This window comes from Microcaecilia unicolor, chromosome 2 (assembly GCF_901765095.1).
Source record: "Microcaecilia unicolor chromosome 2, aMicUni1.1, whole genome shotgun sequence".
NCBI lineage: Eukaryota > Metazoa > Chordata > Amphibia > Gymnophiona > Siphonopidae > Microcaecilia > Microcaecilia unicolor.
The window spans coordinates 10,032,715-10,048,781 of NC_044032.1; the positions used below are offsets into that span (position 1 = coordinate 10,032,715).

General features: G+C 50.9%; 1 protein-coding gene across 2 annotated transcripts in view; it reads left to right on the forward strand.

Moving 5' to 3' along the window:
• The first annotated feature begins 784 nt into the window (after positions 1 to 784).
• The window catches only part of LOC115461802 (ADP-ribosylation factor-like protein 6), a 39,853-nt gene continuing 24,570 nt past the window's right edge, over positions 785 to 16,067 (forward strand). Inside the window, exons 1-3 of one of the 2 annotated variants that reach the window (XM_030191845.1) lie at positions 785 to 901; positions 1,382 to 1,508; positions 6,396 to 6,457. In XM_030191845.1, the coding sequence (XP_030047705.1) occupies positions 1,386 to 1,508; positions 6,396 to 6,457 (185 nt within the window). In that variant the 5' untranslated portion in view covers positions 785 to 901; positions 1,382 to 1,385. Of the gene's footprint in view, positions 902 to 933; positions 978 to 1,381; positions 1,509 to 6,395; positions 6,458 to 16,067 lie in introns of those variants that run through there. The other variant, XM_030191846.1, reaches the window with a different exon arrangement.

The following is a 16,067-nucleotide window of genomic DNA, read 5'->3' on the forward strand; positions in this document are numbered from 1 at the left end:
CAGGAGGGAGACTTTCTGGTCACCCCTGGTTTTACATTTAGGTCCCACAGCAATGTGGTCAAAGTTGCCAGGGCTGCGGGTTTCTCGCCCAATTGGGCTTCTTTCCGTGACCCGCTGCGGGTTGCGGGATTTTGGGCGGCTTTTTTTTGCCCCATCGTAATTTTTTCGCCGGCCGCGGTTTGGCTGGTTTTCCCGCGGCCGTGGCCAATAGAAGCACCACGGAGACGGGTGCTTTAGATTGTAAGCTCTCTTGAGCAGGGACTGTCCTTCCCCATGTTTAAACTTGTACAGTGCTGCGTAACCCTGGCAGCGCTATAGAAATGCTAAGTAGTAGTAGTAGTGGTTAATGACGTCATTTGTATGCAAATGACCTCATTAATATTTATTAATGATGTCATTTGTATGCAAATGACTGTGCTGGTTTGGGGCGTGGAAAATGTTTTCCATCTGGCAACATGTGGTATTTTTAGAATCTCTCTCTAGCTATTGAATTTGGTGTTGCAGGTCTCATAGTGCATCAGGAATGGGGTTGTTAGAAATCCAGGACTGGACCAAAATCTCCTTCCTGGAATTAAGCAGTTTGGCACATCTGTAGACAAGCACTGTGCCCTGCATCTTTACTAGGAAAAAGCCTTGTGGAAAGGGCTGGGCTGAGGGAGTGCATGCTTCCTCTGTGGAGTGAGGACATCCAGGCATTAGGGGGCAGGCTGAAAGAGAAAGGGAGAAGAAGAGCCTGCTCGGCACCAGGGCTTCTGGGAGTTGGAGTCCTGGGGAGACAGGACCTGGAAACCAGCTACAGCTCATTGAGAAAGGGAGACAGACGCTGTGCAGGCAGGGAAAAAAAAGCAGAGAAACAAGATCTAAGAAACTGCCAGGAGGGGGCTAAGAAATTCATCTGCTGGTAAGGAGGATCAGTGGGGCAGTGGGCTGAGGGTGGCTTTGCAATGGGGTTGGCAACTTCAGAGCGTCATCCACTGGTAGGGGGTGATCAGTGTAGGGGACTGTTGGTGGTTTTAGCTGGGGGGGGGGGGTGTTGCATTGGTCTGGTTTAGGGAAGCCAGTTTAGAGGAGTAAAAGCATATGAATCTGGACAGGGATGGTTGGGATCTGTGCTGCAGAGAGAGACATTTGTGCTGAGCTGCCCAGTGTTTCTCTGGAGCATTACCGTATTACTTTGTGTAGTGGTGCAGAGCTGAAATCTTCACTCCTGTTCTGTTCTTCATGCACTGGCCATAGCACAGCTGGAAAGCAGATCATTTGCTCCTAATAATCAGCTCAACCTCCTGTGCTACATGGATACAGGATCCTCAGAGCTGGTTGTGCCTGAGTAGCTGAATAATGCCAGGTTTGCTCATGGCTGCTGTTTATGTGTCTGATCTAGGGGCATGGGGTTCTTTGACAAGCTCACAGGATGGCTGGGGCTGAAGAAGAAGGAGGTTCATCTTCTGTGTCTGGGACTGGATAACAGCGGCAAAACCACCATTATTAATAAGCTGAAACCTTCCAACGTAAGTAGACTGGAATTAAAAATACTTCACGAGAACCCATTGTCATCTGAAGAAAGGTGGCATGTGGGGTCCTAGCCATATTTTCCTGATATACTTCGGTGCTCTGTTTCAGAACTAGATCTTTTTTTTCAATAGTATTTCAACTTTGTGGTCTTCTCCTGAAGAGAAATAAGTTGGTCTTTTATTGCACTTTGCTGTGGGAACGCAATAGCCATTGGCTTAGCTAAGTCTGATGGGCTGTTTGATTTGCTTTCCTCAAAGTCAGTGTCTGTCTGAGCAAGAGAAGTCACTTAGGGGGTCTTTTACTAAAGATTAGCTGGAGTTATTTATTTTTATTTTTTATTTATTTGTTTGCACATTTATACCCCACGTTTTTCCCACAGTTTTGCAGGCTCAAAGTGGCCAGATCAGAGGTGACTGTCGAGAAATGTCAAGACCTTTTAGGCGTTTACAATTTTTTGTCTTGGATCTAAAGTATTGGTGAATACTTTAAATCCAGGACAAAGATATATATTCGTTTAAAGTATAAAATTATAAAGTTATCATATCATTTTATTCCTATGGACCCTACTGCAGATAACTCCAGCTAACATTTAGTAAAAGACCCCCTCAGTTAAGCTGTAATCTCAGAGCAAAGGACAGATCCTGTTGTACCTTTGTGATCTGTAATTTTGAAATAAATGATTGGGCTGAGTCTTGTCATGTATTGTAACGCTGTACTTAAGTATTCCTTGCTGTTGACTCCCCAGCATATTTTCATCCTTATGTCCAGTGATTAGAAAGCAGTCATTGCTCAAATAAAAGTTAAAGAAGCAGCATTTATTTCAGATGTCACTTAAACATTCCCCACCCCTGTCTGTGAGTGGTATTTGCATTCTGTTAACTGAGCTTCCTGTTTATTTATTTAGATTTTGCTCACACCTTTTTCAGTAGTAGCTCAAGGTGAGTTACATTCAGGTACTCTGGATATTTCTCTGTCCCAGGAGGGCTCACAATCTAAGTTTGTACCTGAGGCAATGGAGGGTTAAGTGACTTGCCCAAGATCACAAGGAGCAGGGTTGGATTTGAACCGGCCACCTCTGGATTGCAAGACTGGTGCTCTAACCACTAGGCCACTCCTCCGCTATTTGTAGGTTAAGGGTGTTTCTGTAGTGTTCTAGCTGTTACCGCCATACAAATGACAGATGTGCCGCCTTCTTGCATCCTAGAAAGCAAGGTCTACCATCATTTGAGCGTTTGAGTGCCAAATCAATGGAGCCTTAGTGCAGTCTCAGGACCAAGTTCACCATCTCTGCTGCATTTAAGAGCACTGGGATTCTTACAGGTCCTCTGTCTATTTCTCCCCCTGACACCTACACAATCCAGTGTGTGAATGTCATTTCATATTTCTACCTTTGTGCAAATCCAGTATCTGCATTTTGACCTGCCAGTATTGCAGATGCTTGAAAAGCCAGTGCAGTATTTGGCTTTTGGATACCTTTGCCTGTAGGTAGAGCAGATTCATAAGAGACGCTCATAGTAACTTAGTAAGCAACGGCATAAAGACCTGAATGGTCCATCCATCTGCCCAACAGTCACACTCTTTATCAATTCAAGATCAAATCAACAATGAACATGATATTATATACTTGATCATGGTCTTTCGTTGGTGTTTCTGGGACATAGACCGTAGAAGTCCGCCTGACTCTGTCCTTATGTGCCAACTACTGGAGTTGTCGTCAAAGCCCACTCCAGCCTATCCGAATCTGTCTTTTGCGGGACACAGACTGTAAAAGTATGCCCGGCACTGTCCTAATGTTGAGTTTCTGTCGAAGCCCTCTCTAGCCTATCCTAAACCGGATTGCCATATACAGGACCCAAACTGTACAAGCTTCCCAGCACCAGCCTTAGTCACCATCTAAACACTACTTGACACACAAACACATATGCCACCCTTTAACTTTTGTTTTTTATACCATTCATTTTCTAATTAGAGATCCTCTGTATTCATCCCACGCCATTTTGAATGCTGCCACCATTTCTTTTCTCCGCCACCTGCCTCGGGAGGTCATTCCAGGCATCAGCCATAGACTTTCCTGACATTAGTTCTAAGTCTACCACCCCGCAACTGCAATGCATGTGGATGTTTGGAATGCCCTCCCGCGGGAGGTGGTGGAGATGAAAACAGTAACGGAATTCAAACATGCGTGGGATAAACATAAAGGAATCCTGTTCAGAAAGAATGGATCCTAAGAAGCTTAGCCGAGATTGGGTGGCAGAGCCGGTGGCGGGAGGCGGGGATGGTGCTGGGCAGACTTATACAGTCTGTGCCAGAACCGGTGGTGGGAGGTGGGGCTGGTGGTTGGGAGGCAGGGATAGTGCTGGGCAGACTTATACGGTCTGTGCCGGGGCTGGTGGGTGGGAGGCAGGGATAGTGCTGGGCAGACTTTATAGGGTCTGTGCCAGAACCGGTGGTGGGAGGAGGGGCTGGTGGTTGGGAGGTGGGGATAGTGCTGGGCAGACTTATATGGTCTGTGCCAGAGCCGGTGGTGGGAGGAGTGGCTGGGAGGCGGGGATAGTGCTGGGCAGACTTATACGGTCTGTGCCGGGGCTGGTGGGTGGGAGGCGGGGATAGTGCTGGGCAGACTTTATAGGGTCTGTGCCAGAACCGGTGGTGGGAGGCGGGGCTGGTGGTTGGGAGGCGGGGATAGTGCTGGGCAGACTTACACGGTCTATGCCCTGAAAAAGACAGGTACAAATCAAGGTAAGGTATACACAAAAACTAGCACATATGAGTTTTTCTTGTTGGGCAGACTGGATGGACCGTGCAGGTCTTTTTCTGCCGTCATCTACTATGTTACTATGTCCTCTAGTTTTCCCATTTTTTTTCTGTATTAATACCTTTCATTTAAACGTCTATCATATCTTCCCTGTCCCTCCTCTCCTAAGGTTATACATATTCAGGTCTTTGATTCAGGCCCCGTGCCATATCTGTTGCCTTCCTCTGGACTGCTTCAAGTCTTTTTGCAGGTTCATGTCTGTCATTTTTGCTAGTTAGGGTCAGGTTGTCGCTCACTGTGAGGCAAGGGGGATGCTCGGTTTCCTGTCTTCTGCCCATCCTGCTTTGAAGTATTGTCACAAAAAAGCAGAAAAGGACCTCCGGAACTGGAACAGTGGTACAGTCTGTAATAAAATGGACCCAACAGGGGCCATGTTTCGGCGCTCAACAGCACCTGCCTCAGGGGTCAACTGCAATGAGTCTTTGCAGGTTTTAAAGCAAATTGTACCAAGCACCTTACAATCGCTGTCACTGTTAGTCTGAAAAAACTGCCGGTGACAGTGATTGTAAGGTGCTTGGTACAATTTGCTTTAAAACCTGCAAAGACTCATTGCAGTTGACCCCTGAAAAACGGTCCGTGTCGGGTCAATTTTCTTAAAGATTGTACCATTGTTCCAGTTCTGGAGGACCTTTTGTGCTGCTTTACTCTGTGTACTTTTGGGCCCTCTCTTTGTTTGCTCTCTTGAAGTATTGTCCCCATAATTCTATGTGGAGGGGCATAATCGAACGGCGCCGGCCAAATAGATGGCCGGCCATCTTTGGGGCCGGCTCCGCAAAAGGGGCGGAGGCAACCATATTTTCGAAATACGGTTGGGGCCGGCTAAATCGATCACCGGGTTTAGAGGAGATGGCCAGCTTCACTTTTCGGCCATAATGGAAACCGGGCCCGGCCATCTCAAACCCGGCGAAATGCAAGGCATTTGGTCGTGGGAGGAGCCAGTATTTGTAGTGCACTGGCCCCCCTCACATGCCAGGACACTTCCCAGGTGCATAGCTCCCTTACCTTGGGTACTGAGTCCCCCAAATCCCCCCCCCCCCCCAAAACCCACTCCCCACAACTCTACACCATTACCATAGCCCTAAGGGGTGAAGGGGGGCACCTGCATGTGGGTATTGGGGGGTTTTGGAGGGCTTCCATTTACCACCACAAGTGTAACAGGTGGGGGGGGATGGGCCTGGGTCTACCTGCCTGAAGTGCACTGCACCCACTAAATAGTGCTCCAGGGACCTGCATACTGCTGTCAGGGAGCTGGGTATGATATTTGAGGCTGGCAAAAAACTTTTTTTTTTTTTTTCATTTTTTTGGGTGGGAGGGGTTTGGTGACCACTGGGAGAGTAAAGGGAGGTGATCCCCGCTTCCCTCCGGTGGTCATCTGGTCAATTGGGGCACTTTTTTGTGACTTGGACCTAAAAATAAATGGACCAAGTGCAGCCGGCGAAATGCTCGTCTGAGCCAGCCATCTTTATTCCATTATAGAGTGAAACCGGTCATCTCGTAACCCCGCCCCGTCCCACCTTCTGTACCCTCCCTTGAAGGTTGGCCGGCTCCGTGACGAAAAGCAGTTGGGGCCGGCCAAAATTGGCTTTTGATTATACCGATTTGGCCGGGATCAGGAGATTTGTGTCGGAAGATGGCCGGCGATCTCTTTCATAAATAAGGTAGATAGTGTATCAGAAGTTACGCACCTAACTTTAGGTGCTCAAATGGAAGTTAGGCACCCCAGTGGGGAGTAGGCGGGGCATGGGTGGGCATACCCTTAGGCGTCCGACTATTAGAATACTGTAAGTTCTGTGCCCAGGTCCCCGCATTTAAGTACTACCGTTTCCACCTGCCTTTTAGAGGGTGTCGTTTTCAATGCCTAAATGTTAATTTAGGTTCTGTTTTATAGCAGAATCTGTGTGTCCACATGCCGACATAAAATGCTCTTTTAGCGCACTGATTTTGGGCTCCCTTTATAGAAATCCTCCCCCCCCCCCCCCCCCCCCCCCGGTGTGTTTTAAACTTTGCGTTAATGAGGGTTTCTGTGATCTTAAATCTTAACTGTCATCTGCTTTTCTTTCTTTTTAAGGCCCAAGCCCAAGATATTGTTCCCACAATTGGATTCAGCGTAGAGAAATTCAAGACTTCCAGGTAATTTCACATTTACATTGGAACAATAAATAATATTGAATTAAAAAGGAAAGCTTGGTGGTGTGATAGGTGTTTATTGTACTTCCACTGCCCCTGGATGTTAGCAGGGATGATGCTGGCTTCCTTTTGGGTGGAAAAGAATTAGAATTATTGGTTTTAAAGCTGTGTTGCTGGTTTGTGGCAAAGGAGTGCCCTATGCTGTGCTTTTGTTTTATTATCCGGGGTGACTCCAGTTCCACCCCGATCTTCACAGGGCCTTCTCTCCAAGTGCACAGAGTTTCCAGGTGCTTTTTGGCTAGGATCAGGCGACCCTCAGGGGGAGGAATGCTGGCTTCGGCCTAACCCCTGGTAAGCCTTTCCTCAGCTGAGAGGTGCCCACCTCTACCACCGGCTGCCTTTCAGGTGCTGTGGAGGACTTGCAGCTCATCTGCATATCCTTACAGCCTTCTCCGGGGTGACACCCAGGTCCACCCCGATCCACTCAGGGCCTCCGCTCTAGGTGCCGCGCGGCGTTAGGCGCGCGGGGCATTTTTCTCTTTGTATCTAATCTTTTTCCAGTTGCTAAAGTACCTTAATCGTTTATGGCCCCTATTCACATTCTCTTCCTAGCTCTGTCCCTTCCTAATCTTTTCCCTCACCCCCTACCTCTCTCCGCTACAGGAACTCACTTCCCATCCATTGACTTCATCACCTCACCTTCTCTCCTACCCTCTTCCTCCCTCTTGGCTTTTAATCTCCGTCTCTTTCTTCCCTCCATTTTGCCTTCCCCATTCCACCTAAATACCTCTCGCCTTCGACGCCTTCGTGGCCACACCTCTCCTATTCTCCTCCGCTCTCTTTTACTCCTTCTCTTACTCTCAGCTGGTGACATCAATCCCAATCCTGGACCTCCGCACCAACTATTATCCAAACTCTACAGATCTCACCGTGACCTCTCTAACCTCATCTCTATTCCTCTACTCCCCTCCTCTTCTCTGCCCTTCTCTTGCGCCCTATGGAATGCCCGCTCTATCTGTAACAAACTCCCCTATATCCAAGACCTCTTTATCTCGCGTCACCTCCATCTGCTCGCCATAACAGAAACCTGGCTCTGCCCTGATGACTCTGCTTCAGTCGCAGCCCTGTGCCACGGCGGTTATCTATTTTCACATACTCCTCGCCCTGCTGGCCGTGGGGGCGGTGTTGTACTACTTCTCTCTCCCTCCTCCAGATTTCAACCCCTTCTTCCACCTCAATCTCACTGTTTTTCCTCCTTTGAAGTCCACTCTATCCGCCTTTTCTCTCCTCTGCCTCTTCGAATAGCGGTCATTTATCGTCCCCCTGGTAAGTCCCTTTCATCCTTTCTCAGTGACTTTGACGCCTGGCTTGCCTTCTTCCATGATCCTTCCTTCCCTTCTCTCATCCTTGGTGACTTTAATATTCCTGCTAATGATCCTTCCAACTCTTCTATTTCCAAGTTACTCGCTTTAACGTCGTCCTTTAATCTCCAACTATGCTCCACCTCCCCCACTCATCAAAATGGTCACTGTCTTGATCTCATCTTCTCCTCCAACTGTTCACCTTCTAGTTTCCTTGCCTCTGATCATCCCTCCTCTGATCACCATCTTATAACTTTCACACTTAAATCTCCCCCCTCCCAGTTCCGTCCTATCCTATCTAATTTATCTAGGAATCTTCATGATATTGACCCTTCATCTCTATCCTCCCATATTTCAAACCTCCTCTCTACTGTGGCACCATCCACGTCTGTCAACGAGGCTGTTTCTTCTTACAACAATACTCTATCCTCTGCCTTAGACACTCTTGCACCTTTGATGACCCGCCCTGTAAGGCGTACAAAACCCCAACCTTGGCTGACTTCTAATATCCGCTACCTACGTTCCTGTACCCGCTCCGCCGAACGCCTCTGGCGGAAATCTCGGGCCCTTGCTGATTTCTTACACTTTAAGTTCATGCTGACCTCCTTCCAATCTGCTCTTTTATGTGCCAAACAGGATTATTATATCCAACTGACCAACTCTCTTGGCTCTAATCCTCGACTTCTCTTCACCACATTGAACTCTCTCCTCAAGGTGCCCCCTCCCCCAACTCCCCCTTCATTATCTCCTCAGACCCTTGCTGAATTCTTTCACAACAAGGTTCAAAAGATAAACCTTGCTTTCTCTACCTCACCACCTCTCCCTCCACTAGTCCGTCCCCCTCTCTCTCCTTCCCCTCATTCCCTTTCCTCCTTTCCTGAAGTTACTATTGAGGAAACTACACTTCTCCTTTCTTCCTCAAAATGTACCACCTGTTCCTCTGATCCCATTCCCACCCACCTTCTTAATGCCATCTCTCCTACTCTTACTCCTTTTATCTGTCACATTCTCAACCTCTCACTTTCCACTGCAACTGTCCCTGCTGCCTTTAAACACGCTGTGGTCACACATCTCCTTAAGAAGCCTTCACTTGACCCTACTTGTCCCTCTAATTACCGACCCATCTCCCTCCTTCCTTTTCTCTCCAAATTACTTGAGTGTGCTGTTCACCGCCGCTGCCTTGATTTTCTCTCCTCACATGCTATTCTTGACCCATTACAATCTGGTTTTCACCCTCTCCACTCAACCGAAACTGCGCTTACTAAAGTTTCCAATGACCTATTACTGGCTAAATCCAGAGGTCAATATTCCATCCTCATTCTTCTTGATCTTTCCGCTGCTTTTGACACTGTCGATCACAGCATACTTCTCGATACCCTGTCCTCACTTGGATTCCAGGGCTCTGTCCTTTCCTGGTTCTCTTCCTACCTCTCCCTCCGCACCTTTAGTGTTCACTCTGGTGGATCCTCTTCTACTTCTATCCCTCTGCCTGTCGGCGTACCTCAGGGTTCTGTTCTTGGTCCCCTCCTCTTTTCTATCTACACTTCTTCCCTTGGTTCATTAATCTCATCCCATGGCTTTTCCTACCATCTCTATGCTGATGACTCCCAAATCTACCTTTCTACCCCTGATATCTCACCTTGCATCCAAACCAAAGTTTCAGCGTGCTTGTCTGACATTGCTGTCTGGATGTCTCAACGCCACCTGAAATTAAATATGACCAAAACCGAGCTTCTCATTTTCCCCCCCAAACCCACCTCCCCGCTCCCCCCGTTTTCTATTTCTGTTGATGGCTCTCTCATTCTCCCTGTCTCCTCAGCTCGAAACCTTGGGGTCATCTTTGACTCTTCTCTCTCCTTCTCTGCTCATATCCAGCAGACCGCCAAGACCTGTCGTTTCTTTCTTTACAACATCCGTAAAATCCGCCCCTTCCATATCATCAAGCTGATCAATCCATAGACTGGTGGGTTGTGTCCATCTACCAGCAGGTGGAGATAGAGAGCAAACTTTTGCCTCCCTATATGTGGTCATGTGCTGCCGGAAACTCCTCAGTATGTTCTCTATCTCAGCAGGTGGTGGTCACACACAGCAGCAGCTCTGGCTAGGCCTCCAAGCCTAATTTTTAGGTTTTGTTGAGTGCCTGGGGTTGAGGGCTCTTTTGAGCAAGTGCAAACCTGGTGGTGCCAGGTCCCTCCTTTTCTCCCCCCTCCCGCTGGCTCCGTTAAAAAAAAAAAAAAAAAAAAAATTTTGAACGGCCTTAAAGGCGTTTATTTCGACGTTTATTTAAGCGTCTATTGCAGCTACTCACTGAGACACCAGGTCGTTACAACTCGGAGCGGACAGCAGGTAATTTTACCTTTTTATAGCGGGCGGGGGTTCCCCGATTCTTCTCCTCGTGGCACATGGCGTCGGAGGGCGAGGGCGCAAAGGGTCGCTCCCCGGGTCGCTTGAGCGCTTCTAGAGGGGATGCGGGGGTCTTAAAGCCTGATTCGCCCTTGTTGGGTGACAGTTTCGCGACCGATGAATGTCCCGGTCCTTCCTCCGGCGTGGCGGTTTTTCCCGCCATAAACGCCCATCCCCCGCTCCTCGCCTCCGCCATCTTGGCCGGCCACGCGGCTCGGACGGCTTCTTCTTGGGCCGCCCTTGAGGTTGGAGACATTAATGCCATGAACGCCCTTAATTTGGGCGACGGCACAGAAGCGGCTAAAGTTAAGAGCCGTTCTTCCCGCGCGGCTCCTTCGCGGAGTTTCGCGCCGGACGCCATTTTGGATGCGCAGCATGTCTCTCCCCCGCTGTTGCGAGCGCCGGTTGAGAGCGCGCCTAGGGCTGTTGCCCAGGCTGCGGAAGTGCACAGTCTGGGGGGTTTCTCCCCCGAGTTTGTTTTGCTGCTGCATCAGGCCTTCCTCATGCACAACGCTGCCCCCGCTCCCTCCTCTGGTAAAGAGGTTGAGGTTCCCAGAGGTAAACGCCCTCGGGTTGATTCCCAGGCCTTGGAGGAATTTGTCTCCTCCGATGTAGATGAGGGCAGCGTGTCCGAGGTCTCCCAACGGTCCTTTGCGGATTCCTTGGAGGAGACGGATCCCCGCTCGGATGGAGCGGATGACCCCTCTGCAGCGCGGCTTTTTCGCCCAGAGGATTTGCCCAACCTGTTGTTACAGGCCATGGACACTTTGAAGATATCCTCTCCGGAGGACGTCTCTCCCTCAGCCCCTGTTGGCTCTGCCATTATGCTGGGGACGAAGCGCCCGCCTAGAACCTTCCACGTGCATGATGCCATGCACACCTTAATTTCAGCTCAATGGGATGTCCCAGAAGCGAGCCTTAAAGTGGCTAGGGCTATGTCCCGCCTCTATCCTTTGGCTGTGAGTGAACGTGAGGCCTATCTGTGGCCTACCGTGGATTCTTTAATCACTGCGGTGACTAAGAAAACGGCGTTGCCGGTGGAAGGTGGCACGGCCCTAAAGGACGCCCAAGACAGAAGATTGGAGACGGCCTTAAGGTCGTCCTTTGAGGCGGCTGCTTTAAGTTTGCAGGCCTCAGTTTGCGGCTCCTATGTGGCCAGGGCGTGCCTGACCATGGTGCAGCGGGCTTCCCCCTCGGATCATTCCTTGAGGGCTGATTGGCCGGCCCTGGAATCGGGCTTAGCCTATTTGGCAGACTTGCTGTATGATGTCTTGAGAGCCTCAGCTAAAGGCATGGCTCAGACAGTCTCTGCGCGGCGGTGGCTTTGGCTGAAACATTGGTCTGCTGACCACGCCTCTAAATCCCGCCTGGCTAGATTGCCTTTTAAAGGCAAGCTGCTCTTTGGGGTCGAGCTGGACAAAATCGTGACCGATCTCGGCACGTCTAAGGGCAAGAAGTTACCAGAGGTCAGGGCTCGGGCTAGTGCTCGTCCCGGTACCTCCAGAGGACGGTTTCAGGAAGCCCGTCGGTACCGCCCGGGCAGGTCGGGTTCTTCTGCCCCCTCTGCCTTTAAGAGGAATTTCTCCCCCAAGCAGCATTCCTTTCGCAGAGACCGCCGTCCCGGAGGTGCTCCCTCCGGTCCTCCCCCAGGGTCTCGTACCCAATGACGGGGTATTGGTCCACGCCCCAGTGCAGATTGGAGGACGGCTGTCCTCGTTTCTGGGCGAGTGGACCACAATAACTTCAGACGCTTGGGTGCTGGAAGTCATCAGAGACGGCTACAAGCTAGAGTTCTGCCGACCCTTAAGAGACGGGTTTGTACTCTCTCCCTGCAAGTCTCCGGTCAAAGCTGTGGCAGTGCAGCAGACTTTGGACAATCTGATCCGCCTGGGTGCGGTCGTTCCGGTGCCAGAAAGTCAGCTTGGCAAGGGGCGTTACTCCATTTACTTTGTGGTACCAAAGAAAGGAGGTTCTGTCCGGCCTATCCTCGACCTCAAAGGGGTCAATCGGGCCTTGAAAGTGCGGCACTTTCGCATGGAGACTCTCCGCTCTGTTATAGCGGCAGTGAAGGCAGGGGAGTACCTGGCATCCTTGGACATCAAGGAAGCGTACCTGCATATTCCCATCTGGCCTCCTCATCAACGCTTTCTGCGTTTTGCAGTCCTGGGCCGACACTTCCAGTTCAGAGCCCTCCCGTTCGGGTTGGCTACTGCTCCGCGGACCTTTTCCAAAGTAATGGTGGTCATAGCGGCCTTCCTGCGAAAGGAAGGAGTACAAGTCCATCCTTATCTGGACGACTGGTTGATCCGAGCCCCCTCTTATGCAGAGTGCGGCAAAGCTGTGGACCGGGTAGTTGCTCTTTTGAGCTCCCTGGGATGGATCATCAACTGGGAGAAGAGCCAGCTGCGCCCGACTCAGTCCCTGGAGTATCTGGGAGTTCGATTCGACACCCAAGTGGGCAGAGTGTTCCTGCCAGACAATCGGATTGTCAAGCTTCAGGCTCAGGTGGACCAGTTCCTAGTAGCCTCTCCTCTTCGGGCTTGGGACTATGTGCAGCTGTTGGGCTCTATGACGGCCACGATGGAAGTAGTGCCCTGGGCCAGGGCTCATATGAGACCACTACAACACTCTCTGCTGCAGCGCTGGACTCCGATGTCGGAGGATTATGCGGTGCGTCTTCCCTTGGATCCAGCAGTGCGCAAGGCGCTGAGCTGGTGGATGCAGACAGACAAGTTGTCTGCGGGAATGCCTCTGGTGACCCCAGAGTGGATTGTCGTCACGACGGACGCCTCGTTGTCGGGCTGGGGAGCCCACTGCTTGGGAAGGACAGCGCAGGGGCTCTGGTCTCCTGCAGAGGCAAAGTGGTCTATCAACCTCCTGGAACTCAGGGCCATTCGGTTGGCGCTTTTGGAGTTCATCCCGGTACTGGTGTTGAAGCCGGTACGGGTCCTGTCGGACAATGCCACGGCTGTGGCCTATGTCAACCGCCAGGGAGGTACCAAGAGCGCCCCTCTAGCCAAGGAGGCTATGAGTCTATGCCAGTGGGCGGAAGCGAACCTGGAACAGCTGTCAGCGGCCCACATTGCCGGAGTCATGAATGTCAAGGCGGACTTTCTCAGTCGCCATACCTTGGAGCCCGGAGAGTGGCAGCTATCTGCTCAGGCGTTCTTGGACATCACGAAGCGCTGGGGTCAGCCGAGCCTAGATCTGATGGCGTCATCGGCCAATTGCCAAGTGCCGCGCTTCTTCAGCAGAGGACGGGACCCTCGATCCCTGGGAGTAGATGCTCTTCTCCAACAATGGCCGACACAAGAGCTTCTCTATGTGTTCCCGCCCTGGCCCATGTTGGGCAGGGTGCTAGACCGGGTGGCAAAGCATCCCGGCAGGATAATCCTGGTGGGTCCGGATTGGCCCAGACGTCCCTGGTATGCGGACTTGATCAGGCTCTCAGTCGACGATCCTCTGCGGCTGCCAGTGGAGCAGGGCCTGTTACATCAGGGTCCCGTGGTGATGGAGGATCCCTCCCCCTTTGGTCTTACGGCCTGGCTATTGAGCGGCAGCGTCTGAGGAAGAAGGGCTTCTCAGACAAGGTCATCGCCACTATGCTGAGAGCGAGGAAACGCTCTACTTCTACTGCTTACGCCAGGGTTTGGCGTATCTTTGCAGCGTGGTGTGAAGCAGGCTCTCTTTCTCCTTTCACTGCTCCAATTTCTTCAGTGTTGGCGTTCCTGCAAGAAGGTCTGGACAAAGGCCTGTCGCTCAGTTCCCTTAAGGTCCAGGTAGCGGCTCTGGCTTGCTTCAGGGGCCGCCTGAAGGGTGCTTCCCTGGCTTCGCAGCCAGATGTGGTGCGCTTTCTCAAGGGGGTTAATCACCTGCGCCCTCCTCTGCACTCAGTGGTGCCTGCGTGGAATCTCAACCTGGTGCTAAGAGCATTGCAGAAGCCGCCGTTTGAACCCTTGTCAAGGGCATCTCTGAAAGACCTGACGTTGAAAGCAGTCTTTTTGGTGGCTATCACTTCAGCCAGAAGAGTTTCCGAGCTCCAGGCGCTCTCATGTCGAGAGCCTTTTCTACAGTTCACTGAGGCAGGAGTGACTATTCGCACAGTGCCTTCCTTCCTGCCCAAGATTGTTTCTCGCTTCCATGTGAATCAGCAGCTATGTCTCCCTTCCTTTCGTAGGGAGGACTACCCAGAGGAGTACTCTGCTCTTAAATATCTGGATGTGAGACGAGTCATCATCAGATACTTGGAAGTGACCAATGATTTCCGGAAATCGGATCATCTGTTTGTCCTGTTTGCAGGTCCTCGTAAGGGTCTGCAGGCTGCTAAGCCTACAGTGGCAAGATGGGTCAAGGAAGCCATTGCAGCGGCTTATGTGGCCGCGGGGAAGGTGCCGCCTATCCAGCTGAAGGCTCACTCCACGAGAGCTCAGGCGACCTCGATGGCAGAGGCCGGATCCGTCTCCTTGGAAGAGATATGCAAGGCGGCAACTTGGGCTTCGGCTCATACATTCTCCAAGCATTACCGTTTGACTGTGGCTGCACGGGCGGAGGCCCGGTTTGGAGCTTCAGTGTTGAGGTCAGGGATTTCAATGTCCCGCCCTGGGTGAGTACTGCTTCGGTACATCCCACCAGTCTATGGATTGATCAGCTTGATGATATGGAAGGAAAAATTATGTATAATCATACCTGATAATTTTCTTTCCATTAATCATAGCTGATCAATCCATAGCCCTTCCCAGATATCTGTACTGTTTTTATTCTGGTTGCATTTCAGGTTCAAGTTTAGTCTTCAGTTACTTCAGAAAGACTTCGTGTTCAAATTTTTTCACTTGGATTCTTCAAGAGTTAAGACGAGTTTGTGTTACAGTGAGCTGCTGCATTCCTCTCCCCTCCGTTTTACGGGGCTGGATTGAGATTTAAATTCTACCGGCACTCCCTCCCGCTTCGTGCGGCTGTAGGGCAGCTTTGTACCCCTCCCGCTTCGGCGGTGTTCGGGTCAGTCAGCTCCTCCCGCGGTTGCGGTTGCAGGATAAGCCAGATCCCCCCGCATCGGCGGGTGTGGTGTCCCTCCCCCGCTCCGCGGGGATGAGCTGGACGGATTCCCCTCCCCCACTTGTGTGGGGATGAGCTGGGTTAATTCCCCTCCCCCGTTTCGGCGGTGGTGAGCTGGGCAGAGTGTCCCTTCGTGGGTGTAATTCTCTAAGTGCTGAGTCCTGCGGATGGAGCTTTGATATCGACATACTGAGGAGTTTCCGGCAGCACATGACCACATATAGGGAGGCAAAAGTTTGCTCTCTATCTCCACCTGCTGGTAGATGGACACAACCCACCAGTCTATGGATTGATCAGCTATGATTAATGGAAAGAAAATTATCAGGTATGATTATACATAATTTTTCCTTTCTTTCCGAGCACTCTACCAAAACCCTCATCCACACCCTTGTCACCTCTCGTTTAGACTACTGCAATCTGCTTCTTGCTGACCTCCCACTTAGTCACCTCTCCCCTCTCCAGTCGGTTCAAAACTCTGCTGCCCGTCTCATCTTCCGCCAGGGTCGCTTTACTCATACTACCCCTCTCCTCAAGACCCTTCACTGGCTCCCTATCCGTTTTCGCATCCTGTTCAAACTTCTTCTACTAACCTATAAATTTATTCACTCTGCTGCTCCCCAGTATCTCTCCACACTCGTCCTTCCCTACACCCCTTCCCGTGCACTCCGCTCCATGGATAAATCCTTCTTATCTGTTCCCTTCTCCACTACTGCCAACTCCAGACTTCGCGCCTTCTGTCTCGCTGCACCCTACGCCTGGAATAAACTTCCTGAGCCCATACGTCTTGCCCCATCCTT